Source organism: Heterocephalus glaber, unplaced genomic scaffold, assembly GCF_053883595.1.
Source record: "Heterocephalus glaber isolate CG9 unplaced genomic scaffold, H.glaber_assembly_v1.0 deba00000347, whole genome shotgun sequence".
NCBI classification, from domain to species: domain Eukaryota; kingdom Metazoa; phylum Chordata; class Mammalia; order Rodentia; family Bathyergidae; genus Heterocephalus; species Heterocephalus glaber.
The window spans coordinates 37,532,738-37,550,552 of NW_028258143.1; the positions used below are offsets into that span (position 1 = coordinate 37,532,738).

General features: G+C 35.1%; 1 protein-coding gene across 1 annotated transcript in view; it reads right to left on the reverse strand.

The window, feature by feature from the left end:
* Positions 1 to 5,424: 5,424 nt before the first annotated feature.
* Positions 5,425 to 17,815, reverse strand: part of Acvr1c (activin A receptor type 1C) — a 109,905-nt gene continuing 97,514 nt past the window's right edge. Inside the window, exons 8-9 of the mRNA XM_004835920.3 lie at positions 10,356 to 10,486; positions 5,425 to 6,921 (exon numbers count right to left, since the gene is read on the reverse strand). Coding sequence (XP_004835977.2) covers positions 6,796 to 6,921; positions 10,356 to 10,486 — 257 coding nt within the window. The 3' untranslated portion in view covers positions 5,425 to 6,795. The remainder of the gene's footprint in view (positions 6,922 to 10,355; positions 10,487 to 17,815) is intronic.

Consider the following 17,815-nt stretch of genomic DNA (forward strand, 5'->3'; position numbering starts at 1 on the left):
ATTTCCCAGTTCTCATTTTAAAACCTTATTTATTTTTTCATATTCTTTACATACATTTATTTGGGCCTCTCTGTTGGAAGGCAATACCTTTTTACATACTTAAGAATAGCAACTAGCTTACAAAGTCTTTACAACAGTGATTCTTTTCACAGTAGTTCAAGAGTTCAAGGCATGTTTTGCAATGTCAAAATGCAATGGTTTTGACATTTGTAATATGTTCTTAGGTATAAGAAGAGTCACACTACCAAAAAAAGTATAATTAGTATTAGTACTTTGAAAGTCAATCGAAAATTCCTTTTTTTTTTTTGAGATCTAAGTCTAATTTTTTGTTTCTCGGGCATTTTAAAACCTGAAACACACATCAAGTTTGAATAATTTTATTCAGTCTAGGATCAGAAGAGTACATAAGCTTGACACTAGTCATTGTGGAAATGAAATAGAATTTAATATTTTGATTCAGATACCCACGTTTTATAGAGAAGAAAAGTATTGGATTTTTAAAATTGCTTAAATGTTATTACTTAGGCTATGGAGAAAACAGAAATTCTGATAACTCTCATTTTATATTTTTTTGACAATTTTAGGCACACAATCTTGTTTTACAAGTCAATGAATAGCTACAATATGAATGAAAACTCAATGAAGACATCAAAATCAGGGTCCACGTGATTTTCTCCAAGTTGTCAAGGTTGAAAATTTAAAACAGCAAGAAAAACATCTAAATTCACTTGTTCTCTTAGAATGCTAGGAAGAAAAGCCAAAGCAATTTTTTCTTCTAAGCTCTTGTGTTCAATTGGCAGATGTTAAGAGTCATTTTGAATTTTAAATCCCAATTTTCTGGAGATTTATAAGCAGAGCCATTTTTGAAGATATATAAGTATATAAGGTGCTTTTTTACCAATTAAAAACTTGTTTGGGTTGAAGAGCTAATTTCAGATATTTCAGCTCCCACCTGCCCTGTAGCTGGGAGTACTTTCGTGTAGCACAAATGCCCCAACTTCATCATGTTACAGTGGAAATAAATTTAATTTCCTACTGTAATCAGGTCCTTAGTGACTATACTAACAATCAGATTTCATAAAGTTCAGGGTAAAAATCTTGCAGTTAAAATTGCTAGATATGAGTGGAAAATCTTCTGGTAGTATAACATGGAGCAATTAATCAGAAAATGTGGTCATATGTGACAATATTAAAATTAGGATGCAATAGAACCCATATTTTCCCAAATGGTGTATTCATCTACAACTGAAATAGGGAAGTATCCAGCCAGTTCCTTTAATAGATGAATTTTTAAAAGGGATTGTTACTTAATTTCAATATAATATTATATTCCGAACTATAAGGCATAATGGTTTAGTTTTTAAAGATGGCAAAAGAAAAACAAAAAATGGTAGTAAACATAGCAGAAGTAATTTTAGTAGTCATGTTATGAGATGTACATTTAACATTCTCTTTCCAAGTCAACTGGAATTTAGCATTAAAGCAAAAGTAGACATTCTTTATATGTTAGCTAAAGCTAGAATATAACTAGTCTTTGTAAAGTTTAAAAGAAAGTCATCTCTGCTATTAACAGAACCCTTTTTATAGTGCCAAGAGAATAATTACTGGTGAAGTTATGAGGCAAAACCTCTCATACATGAGTAGGAAAATTAAAATCTTCTTAAGAAGTCAAATGTGTAAAAATCTGGACAGGGTTAGAGTACAATTGAAGAGAGACAAGAATTGTGAAGTGATTTAGAGTTGATGGAATCCAGTAAAGATTTCTTAGTGTGCTGAAAGAAAATGTATACTGAAAATAAAACTGAGAAGAGAAAAAGAGAAAAAGTCAAATAATATGTCACTAGACATAGTCTCAAATTCATCTACCAAATCACTTTTCAACCCATCCAGCTCATAAAGACTAGACAATCCTTAGAGAAAGGGGAGTGGGCAAGCTTATCTAGTCATTACTTGCACTGAACTTCTGTCCTCTCCTCAGCCTTCAATTGTACCCATCAGCTTTGTTGGCACTCCAATGGCTGCCTGTCTAGCATGGCAACCATTTCAAAGTTCATCCTTTGTCTATTTTAGTTTTTCTCACTAAGCAAATTATTTTATCCCAAACAAATTATTTTAGTAGAAACATAGAGAACAGTAGAATTTCATCATCATCATTAAGTGGCATATTTATGTCAGTGCATAATCAATGTAGGTTCAGATGCATTTAACTAACTTTTTAATTAGTAGAAATTGGGCAAGACACAGTTTTAGGTATCACCACTGGATTTCTGAAATAAATAGTAGTCATTTAATGTCCCACCTCTGGTTTCTGTATAATATTGGAATCAAGTTACAAAATCTCTTAGATTCTAATTCCTAAAAATTCTGGTTTTCATTTTTAGCTATGACAAATGTGAAACAATTTAGACCAATTGAAGATCCCCTTTGATAAAAAGCCTAAAATTTCAGAATAATTAAGTAAATAACTGTTATGGATTACAATTAGAAATAATGATAATTTTGAAGATTAATGAGGACATATTTTTAAAAGGAAGTGAGAAAATAATGAAACAAAGCTAGAGGGAAAAAAAGAAAGTTAAATATCTGAATATTTGCATTAAAATGCTTTGGAAAACTGCCTACATTATAGAAATTCCTAATATTAAAATTTTAATGAAAGTTTTATATTTCTGTTGGTATTTTTTCTGTTTAAAAGCCCTTAAAAAAACCCCTCAATCAGAAGGTTTACTGTCTTCACTAAAATAGTGAATAAAGTCCAAGTAGGTATTAGCATATGGATAGAACAAAGTATTATCAAACAAAGAAAGGTCTGACACACGCAAAAAGATTAAGGATATCAAAAAAAAAACACACAAGCCGGGGATTTAGCTCAGTAGTTTCCCTGCCTGCTGTGCAAGCGCAAGGACCCGAGTTTGATCCCCGGTACCAAAAAAAACAAAAAAACAAAAAGATGCCCTCAGAAATCTCTCTTTGGGGCTGGGGATTTAGCTCAGTGGTTCTGCCGCCTGTCTTGCAAGCGCAAGCACCCGAGTTTGATCCCCAGTACCAAAAAAAAAAATAGTTAAACAAAAAAACACACAACTCCATTTTAAGATAGTAATACTAAACATTTCTAAGTAACTTATAATGTTTTAATTATAAACTTACATAAAGGAAAAATTATTGAAGATATCAACTGCCAACTTTTATTCATTTGCTACTTTTACTTTATTTCTTAATGGCAAATAAAATTTCCAGATTTTAAATAAATTCGTTTAACCAAATAATCAATCAGAAACTATTCCCTGACAGGTAATTATAAGTTGAACACTGCATGATGACAAAGGTCAGCCAGCTCCCTGATTTCAAGTGATTGGCTGACAGGTCCCTGGTACTTAGGTGTAGTCTCCAAGATAGCCCTGAGTTCATTCTCCCCCAATAAGTCACATGGTGGCAAAATTCCAAGAAAGTAGGGTTTTTTTCCTTCTGTTTAATAATTCTACGATAGTAGAAGTTATAAAATAATAAATTACTATGGAACTTCTAACCTAAGGAATCCACTGTAGAGTTTCATTTTAAAATAAAAGCTGATTTTGAATTCTTCAGACACTGCACCCAGGTTACTATTTTCATACAATCATGGAAATTTAAAATGCAAAGTTAATTGAAAGTATAAAGATGAAAAGCAAGTTCTATGCCTAAAATAGTGCACGACAGTCATGTTTCACTTAACTCTCAAGTCAGAACACAATTAAGAATTCTAGGTGTGACATGCCAAATATTTTAGACATACAAGAATGCATACAACAGAATCTGTACCAATTACAAACTTAAACACTTAACTTATAAGGCAATAAGTCCATGCTTGAATGTTGACAACAAGGAATGTTTCTCATATTTTCAGAGAGTGATGCTGCATATAATCCCATTACCTCTTTATACAGTACTGAAAATTCATAGTCATATTTCCCCAATCTTTGTATCATACCCCAAAGTCAAAATAACTAAAAGGAGCAAAAGATCACTGATACTCTGACCCTAACCTATGAAGAATTTCTTTCCTAATAACAAATTTGAAAAGTAACAAATATTACACGATGGAACACCATTAAGAACAAATCATATAAAATTTAACAGCATAGATATATACAGAAAATCTGCCTGATGCTCTAAACTTTATCCTATTTTTATAAGTGAACACTCTTTTTGTACAGTTATGTTGAGAGTTAAGGAAAAATTATAACTTTTAATGTTTTCCTTATCATATCTGTTGCTACATCCCTTTCATTAAAAGATGTATTTCATAATTGAAGCATAAGATGATTCAGTTAGAAGTCACTGCTAACTAACAAAAGAAAAAAAATACTGTATGTCAAAATGTACCAATGTATTGATTTATCAAGAGTGAAAGGTAGATCAGTAAAATATAGAATCATATTTATATACTCTCAAATTATAAAACATCATGAGAAATAAAAGACATTAAAATATCCTCTTAAAAATTCAATAAGTATCTTTGCCCAACATACATAAATAAAACAAGAAACATTATTCTTGTTTCAGACTAAAGTAAGACTATAGTAAATAAATAATTTCATTCTCTTATATGCAAAAACAGTCTATGAGAAATAAAGTAATAAGTACAAACAAGATTACCCCTTCACATCACATATGTTCTTTTTAAAATCCCTTTTTAAAACTGGTGATATATTTAGGCTGTAATATCCAAATAAACACACTTTCTAAATGTGTTGTAAATTAAAAGTGATTTTCACACCTATTCTTGAAACCCACTGTCATACAAACCTCAAGACATCCCACTTTGTATTTTATCTGTCAATTTACTTCTTTCCCACACACTCACATCAATTTTCCCATTCCCAAGTTAGATTTTCAAATCCCTGAGGGCAGGACCTATCTATCTTTTTATTCCCCCTTGTGCCCAATATTGTGGCAGGCAAGATATGGGGTGCTCCGTGGTTATTTAATAAATGGAGGAATGCATGACTAAGAAAGAAAGTATCCCCACAACTGTCAGCTTTTTATCTTTCCTATCTCAACTGAATCAAATGAAGATGGATTCAGTGACGTATTTCCACAGTGAAATGAAGTATAATTACTAAATTGTTCTCTATGTGAAAATACATAACGCTATCACCCAATCTGTACTCTGTAGAACCCTTACATGTGAGATAGTAAAATGTTTCCTCTTCCCTTAATAAAGAGGTTCCACTGTGGCAAAAAAATTTGACGAATCCAGTTTTTTAAAATATTCAAGTAATATTTTTTAAATGCTAGACTTCTTCAAGCACATGATATGCTGGTGTTCAGTATCACTCTCTATCGAAAAATATTTTTGGTTGTGGATCACCTCAGCAGAAGAATTTTCTAATGAAGAAAGTTTGAGAAGCAACATTTTGGAAAAATAAACGACAGTATGTGAAATTTCCTTCACCAAATCTCCTTTACTTGATGGAAATATTTAGCATCCGCTAAATATTCATCACTCTGTTGCCACAAAAAGTACAATGAAGGAAAGCTATCATGAGCATTGCTCTGCACCCATCTGCTCATGTTGAAAGGTTAGGGAAATATCTGCTCACTGTGTCTGATACTCTGCAGGGTCTGGTTATTACAGATTTTGAAGAGCTTTTTAAACTTCTCTCAAAATATTTCTTTGCTTCCTCTCCTTTTTCTATCCTTTTCTTCCAACTTTGTATGTACAAAAGTAATACGACTTGTGAATGGCATCTTAAGACATCTTCAGACAATGGATACTTATGTTTGGTTAATCTTTGGACATGTACAAAAAACATAGTCATTAACAAACAGGGTAACTATTACATTTCTATGAGGAAAATGTCATATCTATTAGATATGCTTCTAACACTTCATGCAGGTCAATTATAATTCTGTAAAATAATTCAATATACTTTCTATATGACTAAACTATAAATAGCATACTGAAAGATGTTTCTGTATAAGGAGAAAAGTACTTCGGGAATCAAGAAAAAGCAGGAGGCTGGCTAACTCTTCAGTGTTGGCTGTCACAGATCTGGGCTATTGCCAACTGTGCCATTAGCTGTATGACTTCAGTACTTTCCTTAGTATTTCAAGATATCAGGTGTCTCTTCTGTAAATGAGAGGAAGTAATAAGTTTAGTGGCTTTCAAATTATTTGCATTACGGACTGTTATGGTAGTGGGTTATGAAGAACAGGGGAATGGAGAGGAGACACCAACCAAGTGGGACTCTGACCTCAGTGCCATGTTTCACTGAGCAGCTTCATCATTACCAAATGTTTTATATATTAAAATTCAGAGCACTGTTTGTTTTTAAATGAATATCACTAATTTTAACAGGGGAAATCACAAATTGCATGATGTAAAGAGATGTTTAGCTATAATATTCTCCAGTTCACATTTTTATGAATGTTTTTAATCTGAGGAAACATATATTTTTACATTGTTTCTATTCATTCATGTGCTGTTGGTTCAAGTAAAACAAAAGCTTAATGACTTATTTTTAAATAGCTTATTCTATAGTATTATAATATTTTTCTCATTAAATAAAATGATGAGTTCATGTGTTGCTTTTCAAAATAAACATAAAGAGAACAAGAAGGCTGGATAAAGTCAGCTCCTGTCCATGCTTAACTTTAGAGCTATCTTTTCACACTGCCTTTGGGCACTTAAATACTGTACTGCATTATCTTTGAGGTAGAACCAAAAGAAAAAAGGAAATAGCAAAAACATTCAAATAAAGAGGGAAAATGGGAAAGAAAGCTGTAAGAGATTTCTTTTTGACAGGATTATCATCAAGCTTTGCAGTCCTCTATGACACAGAGTTGAGAAATGGTCTTCTTAATCCGAAGAGCAGTTAAGCGTGCTGCCCCATTGGCATACCAACACTCGCGCATTATCCTCCCCATGACTCGGAGTGCCTTTAAGAGAGGAAAAAAAATCAAACAATTAGCTACTTACACAGACAAAGTACAAAAGAAGCAAAATCACAAACCCAGTGATTAATTCTAAGCTTGATGAAAAAACCATAGATTTGAAACAATACAAAGAGATTGAGATCAAACTCCAAAAATTCTCTTAAAACTCCAAACTATTAACTTCATAGAGACCAACTTAATTGAAAATTCAACTCATTGTTGTCTGAGATTGTGGCAGAATAGCTTTTTAAAAATTCTCCAAGAAAAGACATGAAAAACATGAAGGAACATAGAAAGGGTTGAGAAATTCCCTGTGTCTTGACCTGAGTGGTAAGTACATGTGGTTATATATGAAAAAGGTGCATCACACTCTCGACTAAGGTTTATGCTTTTTACTATATGTAAACTATATCACAATAATAACAGTGCTCCAAGCATAAATATCAAAAATACTCATTTTAAGTCATCATAAAAATATTGACAAAAAAAGAAGATAAATACTTAGGGGGAAACAACATGAACACATGAAAAAGAGAGTGACAGGCATCTCTGAAGCAGGTAGCTGCTTTGGTAGCATCTGCTGATTTTGTGGTCTATATTAGAATTTCAGAACTGGTGGCACATGTGTGAAAGACAGGAAACTCAGCCTAAAGCAAACAGAAAATGTCAAAGATGCTTAAAGCCCCAAATTTTAGGATGAGTCTAACCTAGAAAGGAAGTTTGTAAGAGAAATTGCTGAAGTCTTGGCTTTTGGTGAAGAAAAAAATCAAGCCCATAATTCTAAACATTGCAGTAAAGCTGAGCTCATAGTGAAAGTCCACAAATATCTGAGAAAACAAGCTACTATAAACAGAGCCAATTGAAACAATAACCAATAAAATAGATCCATAAGTCAAATACATAATTAAATGATATAAAGTAAGAATATAAAATATGGTTTGAAAAAGAAAAATTCCAAATATGAGTAAAAACCAAAAGTATTTTTAAAGTACCAATAAAATTTCTTGATATGAAAAATATAACAAAGTACTCAATGGATGGGTCAAATAGCAGATTAGATAAATCTGAAGACAGTTAAAGAACTGGATGATAATTCTGAGAGATAAAGCATAAATACACAAATATGAGCAAATAAAAAACTAGCTAAGTATAATGAAAGGTTAATGTGAATCCAATGCATTGTCAAAAAATAAGCATTAGAGACAATGAGAAAAGAAAGTATTTAAATAGAATATTTCAGAACTGAGAAATAACACAAATTCTTAGAATTAAGAAGGTTATAAAATCCACTCAAGATTAACTAAGAAATATCACAGAGAAACTGCTGAACACTAAAGACACAGAGAAGTTCTAAAGAGTAGTCTGAAATAAAACATAAAAATAAACACAAATTGGTAATTTTCTGACATCTCAACAGCAATAATGGAAGTCAGATGACAGTGGAATAGAAACTTTAAGGTATTTATAGAAAACAACTGTTACTCAAAATTTGTATGCCTAAATTAGTTCAAGATTGAGGACAAAATTGAGACATTTTTGGACAAGCCAAACTGGAAGAACTTAAAACCACTACGTCATCACCTAGGGAGAAAAGAAAAACTTTTAAAGGATATCAGGAAGTCAGAAAATGATTTTAGAAGAAAGCCCTGAAAGAAGAAATAGTAAGCCAAGAAAATGATAATATCTAATATAAAGGATTAACCTAAAACAAGATATAAATAGTTACAAAATTGCATGTATCAACAATATGCAAAATTGATCACACAGAAGACTATATGGGGTGTATGCTAGAAATGCATATTGGTTTAACAGTGGTAGTCTATAAATGCAATTCATTCCTTTAAAAAGCTAAAGCAGAACTACATCAGCATAAACAAATCAGATGAAAAATCTGAAAAGTTTTCTAATATGCCTTCTGGTTTAAAACTCAAAAATCAGGGGCTGGGGATTTAGCTCAGTGGTTTTGTTGCCTGCTGCACAAGTGCAAGGACTCAAGTTCAATCCCCAGTACCAAAAAAAAAAAAAAAAACTCAAAAATTATTAATGGCTCAAGACACATTGGTAAAAGGAAGGAACAAAAGAAAAGAGGCTGTGAATTCTGTTGCAAGAGCACAATAGACTTGCAAAGTCTAACTTCACATGGTTTTGCTGTTAGAGAAGTGCTCAAAATTACAGAAGCTTCCACTTATTTCCACAAAATTTCCTACATGTGTTGACATTAATGTGTGGCAACCAGTTCCTACCCAGATAAGTGACAATTACACTTTATTTTACTTTATAGATATTTAATGCACAGGCAGACACTGCTGTATTTAGAAGTTTCTATTTCAGTTCATTAAAAACTTCAAAACCAATCTGTATCATGTACCAAACTGATTTAAAAAAAACTAAACCAGAAGTGACATGATATCACCTTATCAACAGGGACCAAGCCTTTATTAAAACCAAACCTCAAGTTTTATTTAATCTAATTGTTTACAACAAATTAAATTTTGAAATGAATTATATGTATATATAAAAATATATATACACACATATATATACACTGATATATATCATATATCATACTCAAAAGTGAAAAGTTAAAAGTTTTAAGGAGGAAAATAAAGATACCCACTAGGTAAGATAAGTACAAAACATAAAAATACAAAGATTTACCTCATATAAAAAGTTTAGAAATAGAAAAGAGGAAAAAGATTAGGAAAAAGGGGAAAAGGCACTGATATAAAACAGTAGTTCCAGTTCTGGGATAACAACAACAAAAAAATAGCACTGGTCTCTGCTGTGAGGGACCTTTTCTGATGAGGGAAATTGAGTTCAAACTTCAATAGGTTAGGATTAGGAATAATCTATAGATTATAAGGATGATGAAAACTAGAATTGGGATTGTGTATTGGCATAAACATCGACCATCCACTGAGTTTGCCATGACAACTTGGGATCCCTTCCTTGCTGGGACCATGTGACTGGTTCTGGTCTGAAGCACAAATGGAAATATGTCCCGTGCCAAAGCATTATGGAGCCAGTGTGTCATCCTCAGTCCCCTCTCTTCTGACCTTGAGACCTGGGAACTGTGCAGGGAGACACACACCAAGGATCAGTGAGCTTCCTCAGTGTGAACAGAGGTCTACCTATAGTGGAAAGTTGCCCATCTATAGAGGATTCAATGTAAGTGAGATAGGAAGCCTTGTTGTATAAATTCACCAGGACTTTAGGGAGCGTTTGCTATGGATACATACTGCTAAAGAAAATAAAATAATTCTGATGACATATATGGAATGAATGGGATGGTTAAAAAAGTATTGCATGGTCTCTCAAAATTCTCCCTGATACTCATGTGAAAAATATAACAGATGGAAAGAACACCCATAGGAACATAGCTTAGGACTGCAAACAAAAGCAAACACAAACACAAAACAAAAGCCAGGAAGCCTTACTTCACAGCTTTGCCACTGGTTTGGGATGCTTGGTCGAAACTTCTGGTCACAAACAACTTTCCTCATTTCCTCTATCGAGGGATCTGAGGGCACCATATCATAATAAGGCAACTGGTACTCCTCAACAATTCCTGTAAGAAATTTGCATAATAAGTATCCCTGTATAAATAATGAACAAAGATGTCCACCTAAAAATATCATTTAGGCACAAGTGATACTCTGGGAAGTAAGGTTCATTAAAGTAATGCGGTACTATAAAGACCAAGAATTCAATTAAAAACACTCAAAAGACTAGTTATGTAAAGTTATGAAATTTTACATTGTGAAAATATAAAAATCGATGTAATAGCATACACAATGTTATACAAAATTTATATAATTTTTATCATTTCCCAAAATTATATCTTTTCTACTATAAAAATTATATAAATTTTTACTTACATAAAATTCAACTTTATAATTCAAAAATAATAGCTGGGGAGCCACAGAGACGGCAGGCTGGGCGCGCTGGCAGCCTGAGGCGGGCCCTCCCGACCCACAGCCCTGCCGGCCCGGGGAGAGCAGAGAGCTCCTGCCCACGACGCGGCGGCTGAGTAGAAGAAAGCCAACCTGCTGGTTTGCTGACCTTTTGAGCCAAGAGACCTCTTCCACAAGCTTCATTAGGGCCAGATTCTCGAGCGACACTCTGAAGGTGGCGTTTTTAATCAACGGGTGGGCGCTGATGAAGCAGGCCCGTAGCAGCCAACAGTAGGAAACCTCCGGCTGCAACCGGCAGGTCCTGGTGGCCGATGCGTGCCCCTCGAGCCCGGCCTGTATGGCATCCTTTCCCACAGAGCTCTGCAGCTCCAAGTTACCATCCCCAAGCCTCCCTTGAGCCAAGCTTGGTGGTCTGCTCACGCCAGTGCCTCTGCATTCTCAAGGACCCAGCTCCAGCCTGGGGATCTGGACCAAGCCAATGAAAAAGTAATGTACTGGAAGGTGAGCCGGTCCCAGCACCCGGAAGGAAGCTCCCCCACCACCATCCCAAGCTCCTAGGGCAGAGAAAGTGAGCCACGCAGGTGCCAGAAGCACCCCCCACCCCCTTGGAAATGAGAAGACACATAAACAAGCCTCAAAAACAGACTTCTGGGTGGCACGGAACCTGACAAATCAGCCCGTTGCAGACAGGCAGGTCTGTGCATGCCCTACCAAGGTCCCAAGTCATGCGGAACATGCCGAATCAGCCCGCTGCAGAGAGGCAGGTTTGCCCACGCCCTACCGAGGTCCAGAGTGGCACAAAACATGCCGAATCAGCCCGCTGCAGACAAGCAGGTCTGTGCACGCCCTACCAAGGTCCAGAGTTGCATGGAAGATGCCGAATCACCCCACTGCAGAAAGACAGCCACCTGGTTCCACACTACAAAGATGCAGAGGACACAAGACCACCAGACCAAGGTACTGAGTCCCGCTGCTCCTGACCCAGTGGTAGGGGCTTCTGAGCCGCCGTCCCACTGCTCCTGGTCCAGAGGAAGGGGCTTCCCGGTCACCATCCCTCCCGCTGCTCCCAGCCCAGAGGAAAGGGCTTTTGAGGGGCTTCTGAGCCGCCGTCCCACTGCTCCTGGTCCAGAGGAAGGGGCTTCCCGGTCACCATCCCTCCCGCTGCTCCCAGACCAGAGGAAAGGGCTTTTGGGCCACATTCTGTCCCACTGCTCCTGGGCCAGAGAAAGGGGCTTCTGGGCCACCATCCCTCCCACCGCTCCCGGCTCAGAGGTAGGGGCTTCTGAGCCACCATTCCACTGCTCTTGGTCCAGAGGAAGGGGCTTCACAGCCACCATCCCTCCCGCTGCTGCCAGCCCACAGGAAAGGGCTTTTGGCTCACCATCCCTACTGCTGCTCCTGGCCCCTGTCCCACCTCTCCCAGCTCAGAGGAGGTAATCCGTGCAGGCACCAACAGCCCCCCGCCCCAGTTGAAATGAGAAAACACATAAATAAGTCTCAAAACCAGACTTCCAGACAACCTACAGCAACCTCAAAGGGAAATGAGATGGAACACTCTGATACTCAACCACCTGGACCCACTGAACTGGCAACAAAAAGGGATCTGGAAAAAATGAAATCAGAAATAATTACTCAGATAACAGGAGAAATTGTGCCCCTCATGCAAGACATGATTAATAAATCCAGAGAGGATTCAAGGAACATGATGAAATCCCAACATAAGAAACAAATGGAATCCATAAAACAGATGCAAATAGATTTCCAGGACATGAAAAACTCCATTGAAAGCCTACACAGAAGAATGAGCCAATGTGAGGACAGAGTTTCAGATAAAGAAGATAAGATTGCAATTAGTGACCAGGAAGAGAAAAATTACTTCAAAATTATAAGGGAACATGAGAAATCAATCCAGCAGCTGCTAGATAATGCAAAGAAGAATAACATAAGACTGATTGGGCTCAATGAAGAAACAGGAGAGAGTGGAGATGAGAATAAAAAATCTCTTCACAGAAATAATGGCAGAAAATTTCCCAAGCAGGGGAAAAGAACTTGACATACAGATAAGGGACGCATATAGGACTCCAGCTAGCCTTGATCAAAAAAAATCTACACATAGGCATATAATAGTTTGGATTCCAGAAATCCAGCAGAAGAACAAAATTCTACAAGCAGTGAGAGAAAAGAAACAAATCATATACAAAGGAAAGCCCATCAGAATCACAGCAGACTTCTCAATGCAAACCCTCAAGGCAAGAAGAGCCTAGAGTGATGTATTTCAAGCCCTAAAGGAAAACAGCCTCCAACCCAGATTGATGTACCCTGGAAAACTATCTTTCAAAACTGAGGGAGAAATAAGATACTTTCATGATAAAGAGCACCTGAGGAACTTTATGAATACCAAACCAAAACTCCAAAAAATTTTAGACAGTACCCTAGGAAAAGACAATGAGGATCACAACCCCAGGAAACTCAGCAGAATGAATCCAGTGGGCATGACAAATTAAACACAAAGGGGGAGAATCCAACAAAAAGAAAAAGTCATGACAAGGCTTTTAAAATGTTTAACTTCATCTCCCTAGTGAGTGTATAATTCAATCTTGTTTTGTACTGATTAGTATTTTTCTGATTCTAGAGTTGCACACCTTTCCTTGCGCTGTACTGGCTATTTATCATCTTCTTGTGTCTACTTTTTAATTGGGTTGTCTATTAATGAGCTGTAAGAGTCCTTTATATATTCTGGTCATAGGTTATATGCATTGTAAATATGGTCTGTTTAAGGACTACTTTTCATTTTAATGATGTCATTTAAAGTTCTAAATTTTGATGGAATCTCATTTATCAATTTTTTTCTTTTATACATGTCTTTTTTACCCTATGTAGTTCTCGCCTACCCTGAATTCATAAACATTTTCCCTTATAATTTCTTCTTAAAGTTTTATACTTTTAGGCTTTCTTATTTAGGTTCATAGATTTCTTCAAGTTATTTTCATGTATGGAAATAAAGAGTTGAGGTTAATTTTTTATATACGGATACCAGGTGTTCTAGTGCCATTTGTTGAAAACACTGTCTCTTCCTCGGCTCTTGAATTGAGTTTATATTCTATAAAATGCTAATGTTAAATAATCTTTCAAAACTCAGTGGACGATATATGTGTGGTTCTATTTCTAGATTCTCTGTTTTATTCAAATGATCTATATGTCTTTCCTTACACCAACACTGCCTTGATTACTGTAGCTTTAGAAGAAGTCTTAAAATTAGGTACTAAACGTCTTCCAACACTGTTTTTGTTTTTGTTTTTAACTTTTCTAGGTTCTTTGTACTCCTACATAACTTTTAAATTTCAATATCCACTTCTTCATTCATAGCAAGTATACACAGACCTGAATTTTTATACATACCTTGTGTTTTCTAATCCTGCTAAATTCAAGTACAAGTTCTAGGGGCTCCTAGAGATTTCTTAGTATCTTCTCTGTAGATGATCATTTCATCTACATATAAAGATTTTGCTTCTACCTTGCCAATCCTATCCTAATTGTGTCATTTTATTGCCAGACTATTTTGGTTGGGCCTAGGTTTCAAAGTTTAATGGACAGATAAAGAGTAAGCATATCTGCCTTTGTTCCCCACCTTAAGGAGAAAGCATTGTATCTTCTGCATTCATATAAGGCATTCTTGCTGGAAGTATGGAGTACATGTCTTTAATCTTTTGAGAAGGTTCTGTTCTACTTCTAATCTCCTGATAGCTTTTACCATGAACAGCTGTGGAATTTAGTCCAATACTTTTTCTCCAACTAGTGACAGGATCATACGGCTTTTTCCTTTCCTCTGTTAAAATTATGACTTTTGGGGGTGGATCTTCCAATGCTGAACCAACACTGCCATCCCTATAACAAAACCACTTTCTACATACTGCCAGATCTGACTTCTAATAGTTTGTTTTGTTAAACAAATTTCTATCTATGTTCATACTTTTTCTTCTGTTATCTTTATCCAGTTTTAGGATTAGCACAATGTTGAGTTCCTAAAATGAGGGGCGAAGTGTTCCTTCTTTTTTCTCCTTTAGTTGTTTGATATAATTTATCAGTTATAATGTATATGAGCCTGCTGTTGTCATATAGGTAGGTTTTCAAGCTAGGAATAGACTTTCTTTAATAGGTGCTATTCAAATTTTTTATTTCCTCCAGAGTTAGTTTCATTAATTTGTCTTCCAAGGTACTTCTTAGAAATTGTCAAATTTATTTCAAAAAAGATTTTTGTAATATGCTTTCCATATACTTTTAAATTCTGTAAAATCTGTGGTAATGTCTCCTAGATCTTGATATTGTTATTTTAAAAATGTATACTTGATATTGTGTAATAGGAAGAAAATGTCTAAAGGAGCAGGGGAAGTGGGAGGGGTAGGGGAAAGGAAAAAAGGAAAAGAAAAAATATGAGAAAAGGAAAAAAAGAAAAAAAGTAATGTACTGGGCCGAGAATTTAGCTCAGTGGTGCCACTGCCTGCCTCACAAGCACAAGGTCCCGAGTTCGATCTTTGGTACCAAAAAAAAAGAAAAAAGTAATGTACTATATAGGAAGTAAGATCTTTGCAGATGTAGTGAATTGAGGCCATACCAGATTAGGATTAGGGTCCTAAATCTAGTATTACTTGTGTTCTTACAAGAAGAGGGGGACACACATGGAAGAAACCCATGTGACAAGAGGCAGAGGTGGAGTCATAGAGCTTCAAGTCCAGAAGCCAGTTGCCAGCAGCCACCAGAAACTAAGATACCCGTGAACCTTGTTTTTCCCAGAGCCTCAGAGCGAGCTCTGCCTCCCTGACACCTTGACCCTAGCCTCTGGAAGAGGTGAGAGGATATTTTGTATTTCCACTCCTTTAAGTCACCTCAGTTTTGGCTTTATTACTGCAGCCTGAGGAAACTAGTACATATATCAAAAACATATGTATTTTTTAAAATAGCATTTAATTCAGAAAGTGTGTGGTGCCTTAAAGACTATGGAATAATCACAATGATAAGAACCATGCTTTTTAACTCAAATATTAAATTCAATATTTATATTTGGAAAAGTCAGTGAGCAACATAGAATTCAGTCATATTTCTGAATACCTATTCTGTTCAATAAATTATTGGAAGATTAGAGTGCTAAGAGTGAGGATTGATAAAGAATTTTATAAATTATAGGCCTCAAATAACTTCACTTGGTGCAATAAAAGAAGATATTATTATAAAGTACTAAATTGAGCTATAACTAAGGATTGAAAAGAAAGGCTCAAATACTGATGTTTATGAAGCATTAAACAAGATATAAAAAGTGGGAAATGCAGCTAGGCATGGTGAATACTCCTGAAATCCCAGCTCTCTGGGAAGCTGAGGCAGAAGGATCACAAGTTTGATTTCTAGGAAGCATATTCATTAACTTTAGCCCTTTCTGTATATGATGCTTCCAAACCATTAGTATTTGTGTCTTCCTTTTCAGTCCTTAGCTACAATTCCTTTAGTACTTTATACTAATATATCTTCTTTATTGCACTAAATTAATTTACTTAGCAAGGCCCTATCTGAAAATAAAAAATGGATGAGGATGTGGCTTAGTGAAAACAAAAGCTCAGTGCAGAGGTTCAATCCCCAGTACCATAAGAAAAGAAAAAAATTCAAAAGTTTTATAGCACATTCTTGAGTGCAAGTGTTGATGTTTTCGTTTCAAATTAATTATTTTTATTTAGTATACTCCATTTTCTAATTGCTCTATTAATGCAGCAATAAGCTCAAACATTTTATTATTTGAAATTACAGTTAATGTTCAATTATCACTTACTTTAAAGTCTATTTTTTAATTTTAAATTCATCACTGTTCATATCCTAACATTCAACTGAATAAAATTAGTTGTTAGATGTGAAAAAATAATAATAATAGCTAAATTCTAATTATCAAATTTATAGCACAACCTCATTGTTCTTGAATGAAATATGTTTCTCCAACAAATAATTTTTTAAAGCAAAACTTAAAGCAGTTTTTTAAAACATGAATTTCTCACATTTAGATTTTAAAGCTATATCTGAGAATTTCCAGGAGCATCAGCCAAGAGGCAATTGAACATGGACAATTCAACATGTTGGTTAAAATTTTCAGTCTCAAATCCAAAGACAAAGGCAAGATTAAATTTCACAATATTACTTGAATTCCAAGGACTTCCTTTTAAGTTTTTTTAATTAACTATAGTCCTTTTAATTAAAATATCTAAGGACGAAAACCTCAAAGCAAATCTAGACTGAGAGTATCAATATGAAAGTTTTACAAAGGTGTAAGAAATCTTGGTATGCCCCAAGCATTGCCTTAAGCCCTTTATGCACTTTAACTTATTCCTCAAAACCACTGACTAAAATGTGAACCATATCATCTCCAGTTTCCAGGTGAGGACCTGTGACAAGGAGTGTCATGAGTGTGCTGAAGAACACACCGCAGGTCTGAATTTAAACCCAGGTTCAGAGACTGCAGTGTTTGTGTTTTGCACTAGGACTTCACATTCCTGAATGCTTTACTATCTCACCAATGAATAAAAGAACAAAAGCATGGTTTCTAATTCAAGTATCATTTAATCATATAAGTTTTTTTAAATGTGCAAGGTTTTAAAGAATGAGATTGATGTAATACAACATGCAAAAAGAAAAAATGGCGTAATGAGTTTTTATTGAAGGTTCACCATTAGCAGGCACTGTACTGAAAAATTCACATAAATTAGGTAATCAAATATTCAAAGCCCAAAGGGTCAGTTTCATTATTATTTTTATTTTATTATTGAAATGTTTTGCTAGTACATACATAACACATATTACTTCATTTTTCATTTGCTTTTCATTCCCTCCCTCCTCCCTCCATCCAGTTCTTGATCCTCTTTCTTTTCTAGTACCTGTACACAGAACATAATGTTTACATTCCTTGTGTGGACCTGGTACATGAATTTAACACATCTTAATTTCTTTAT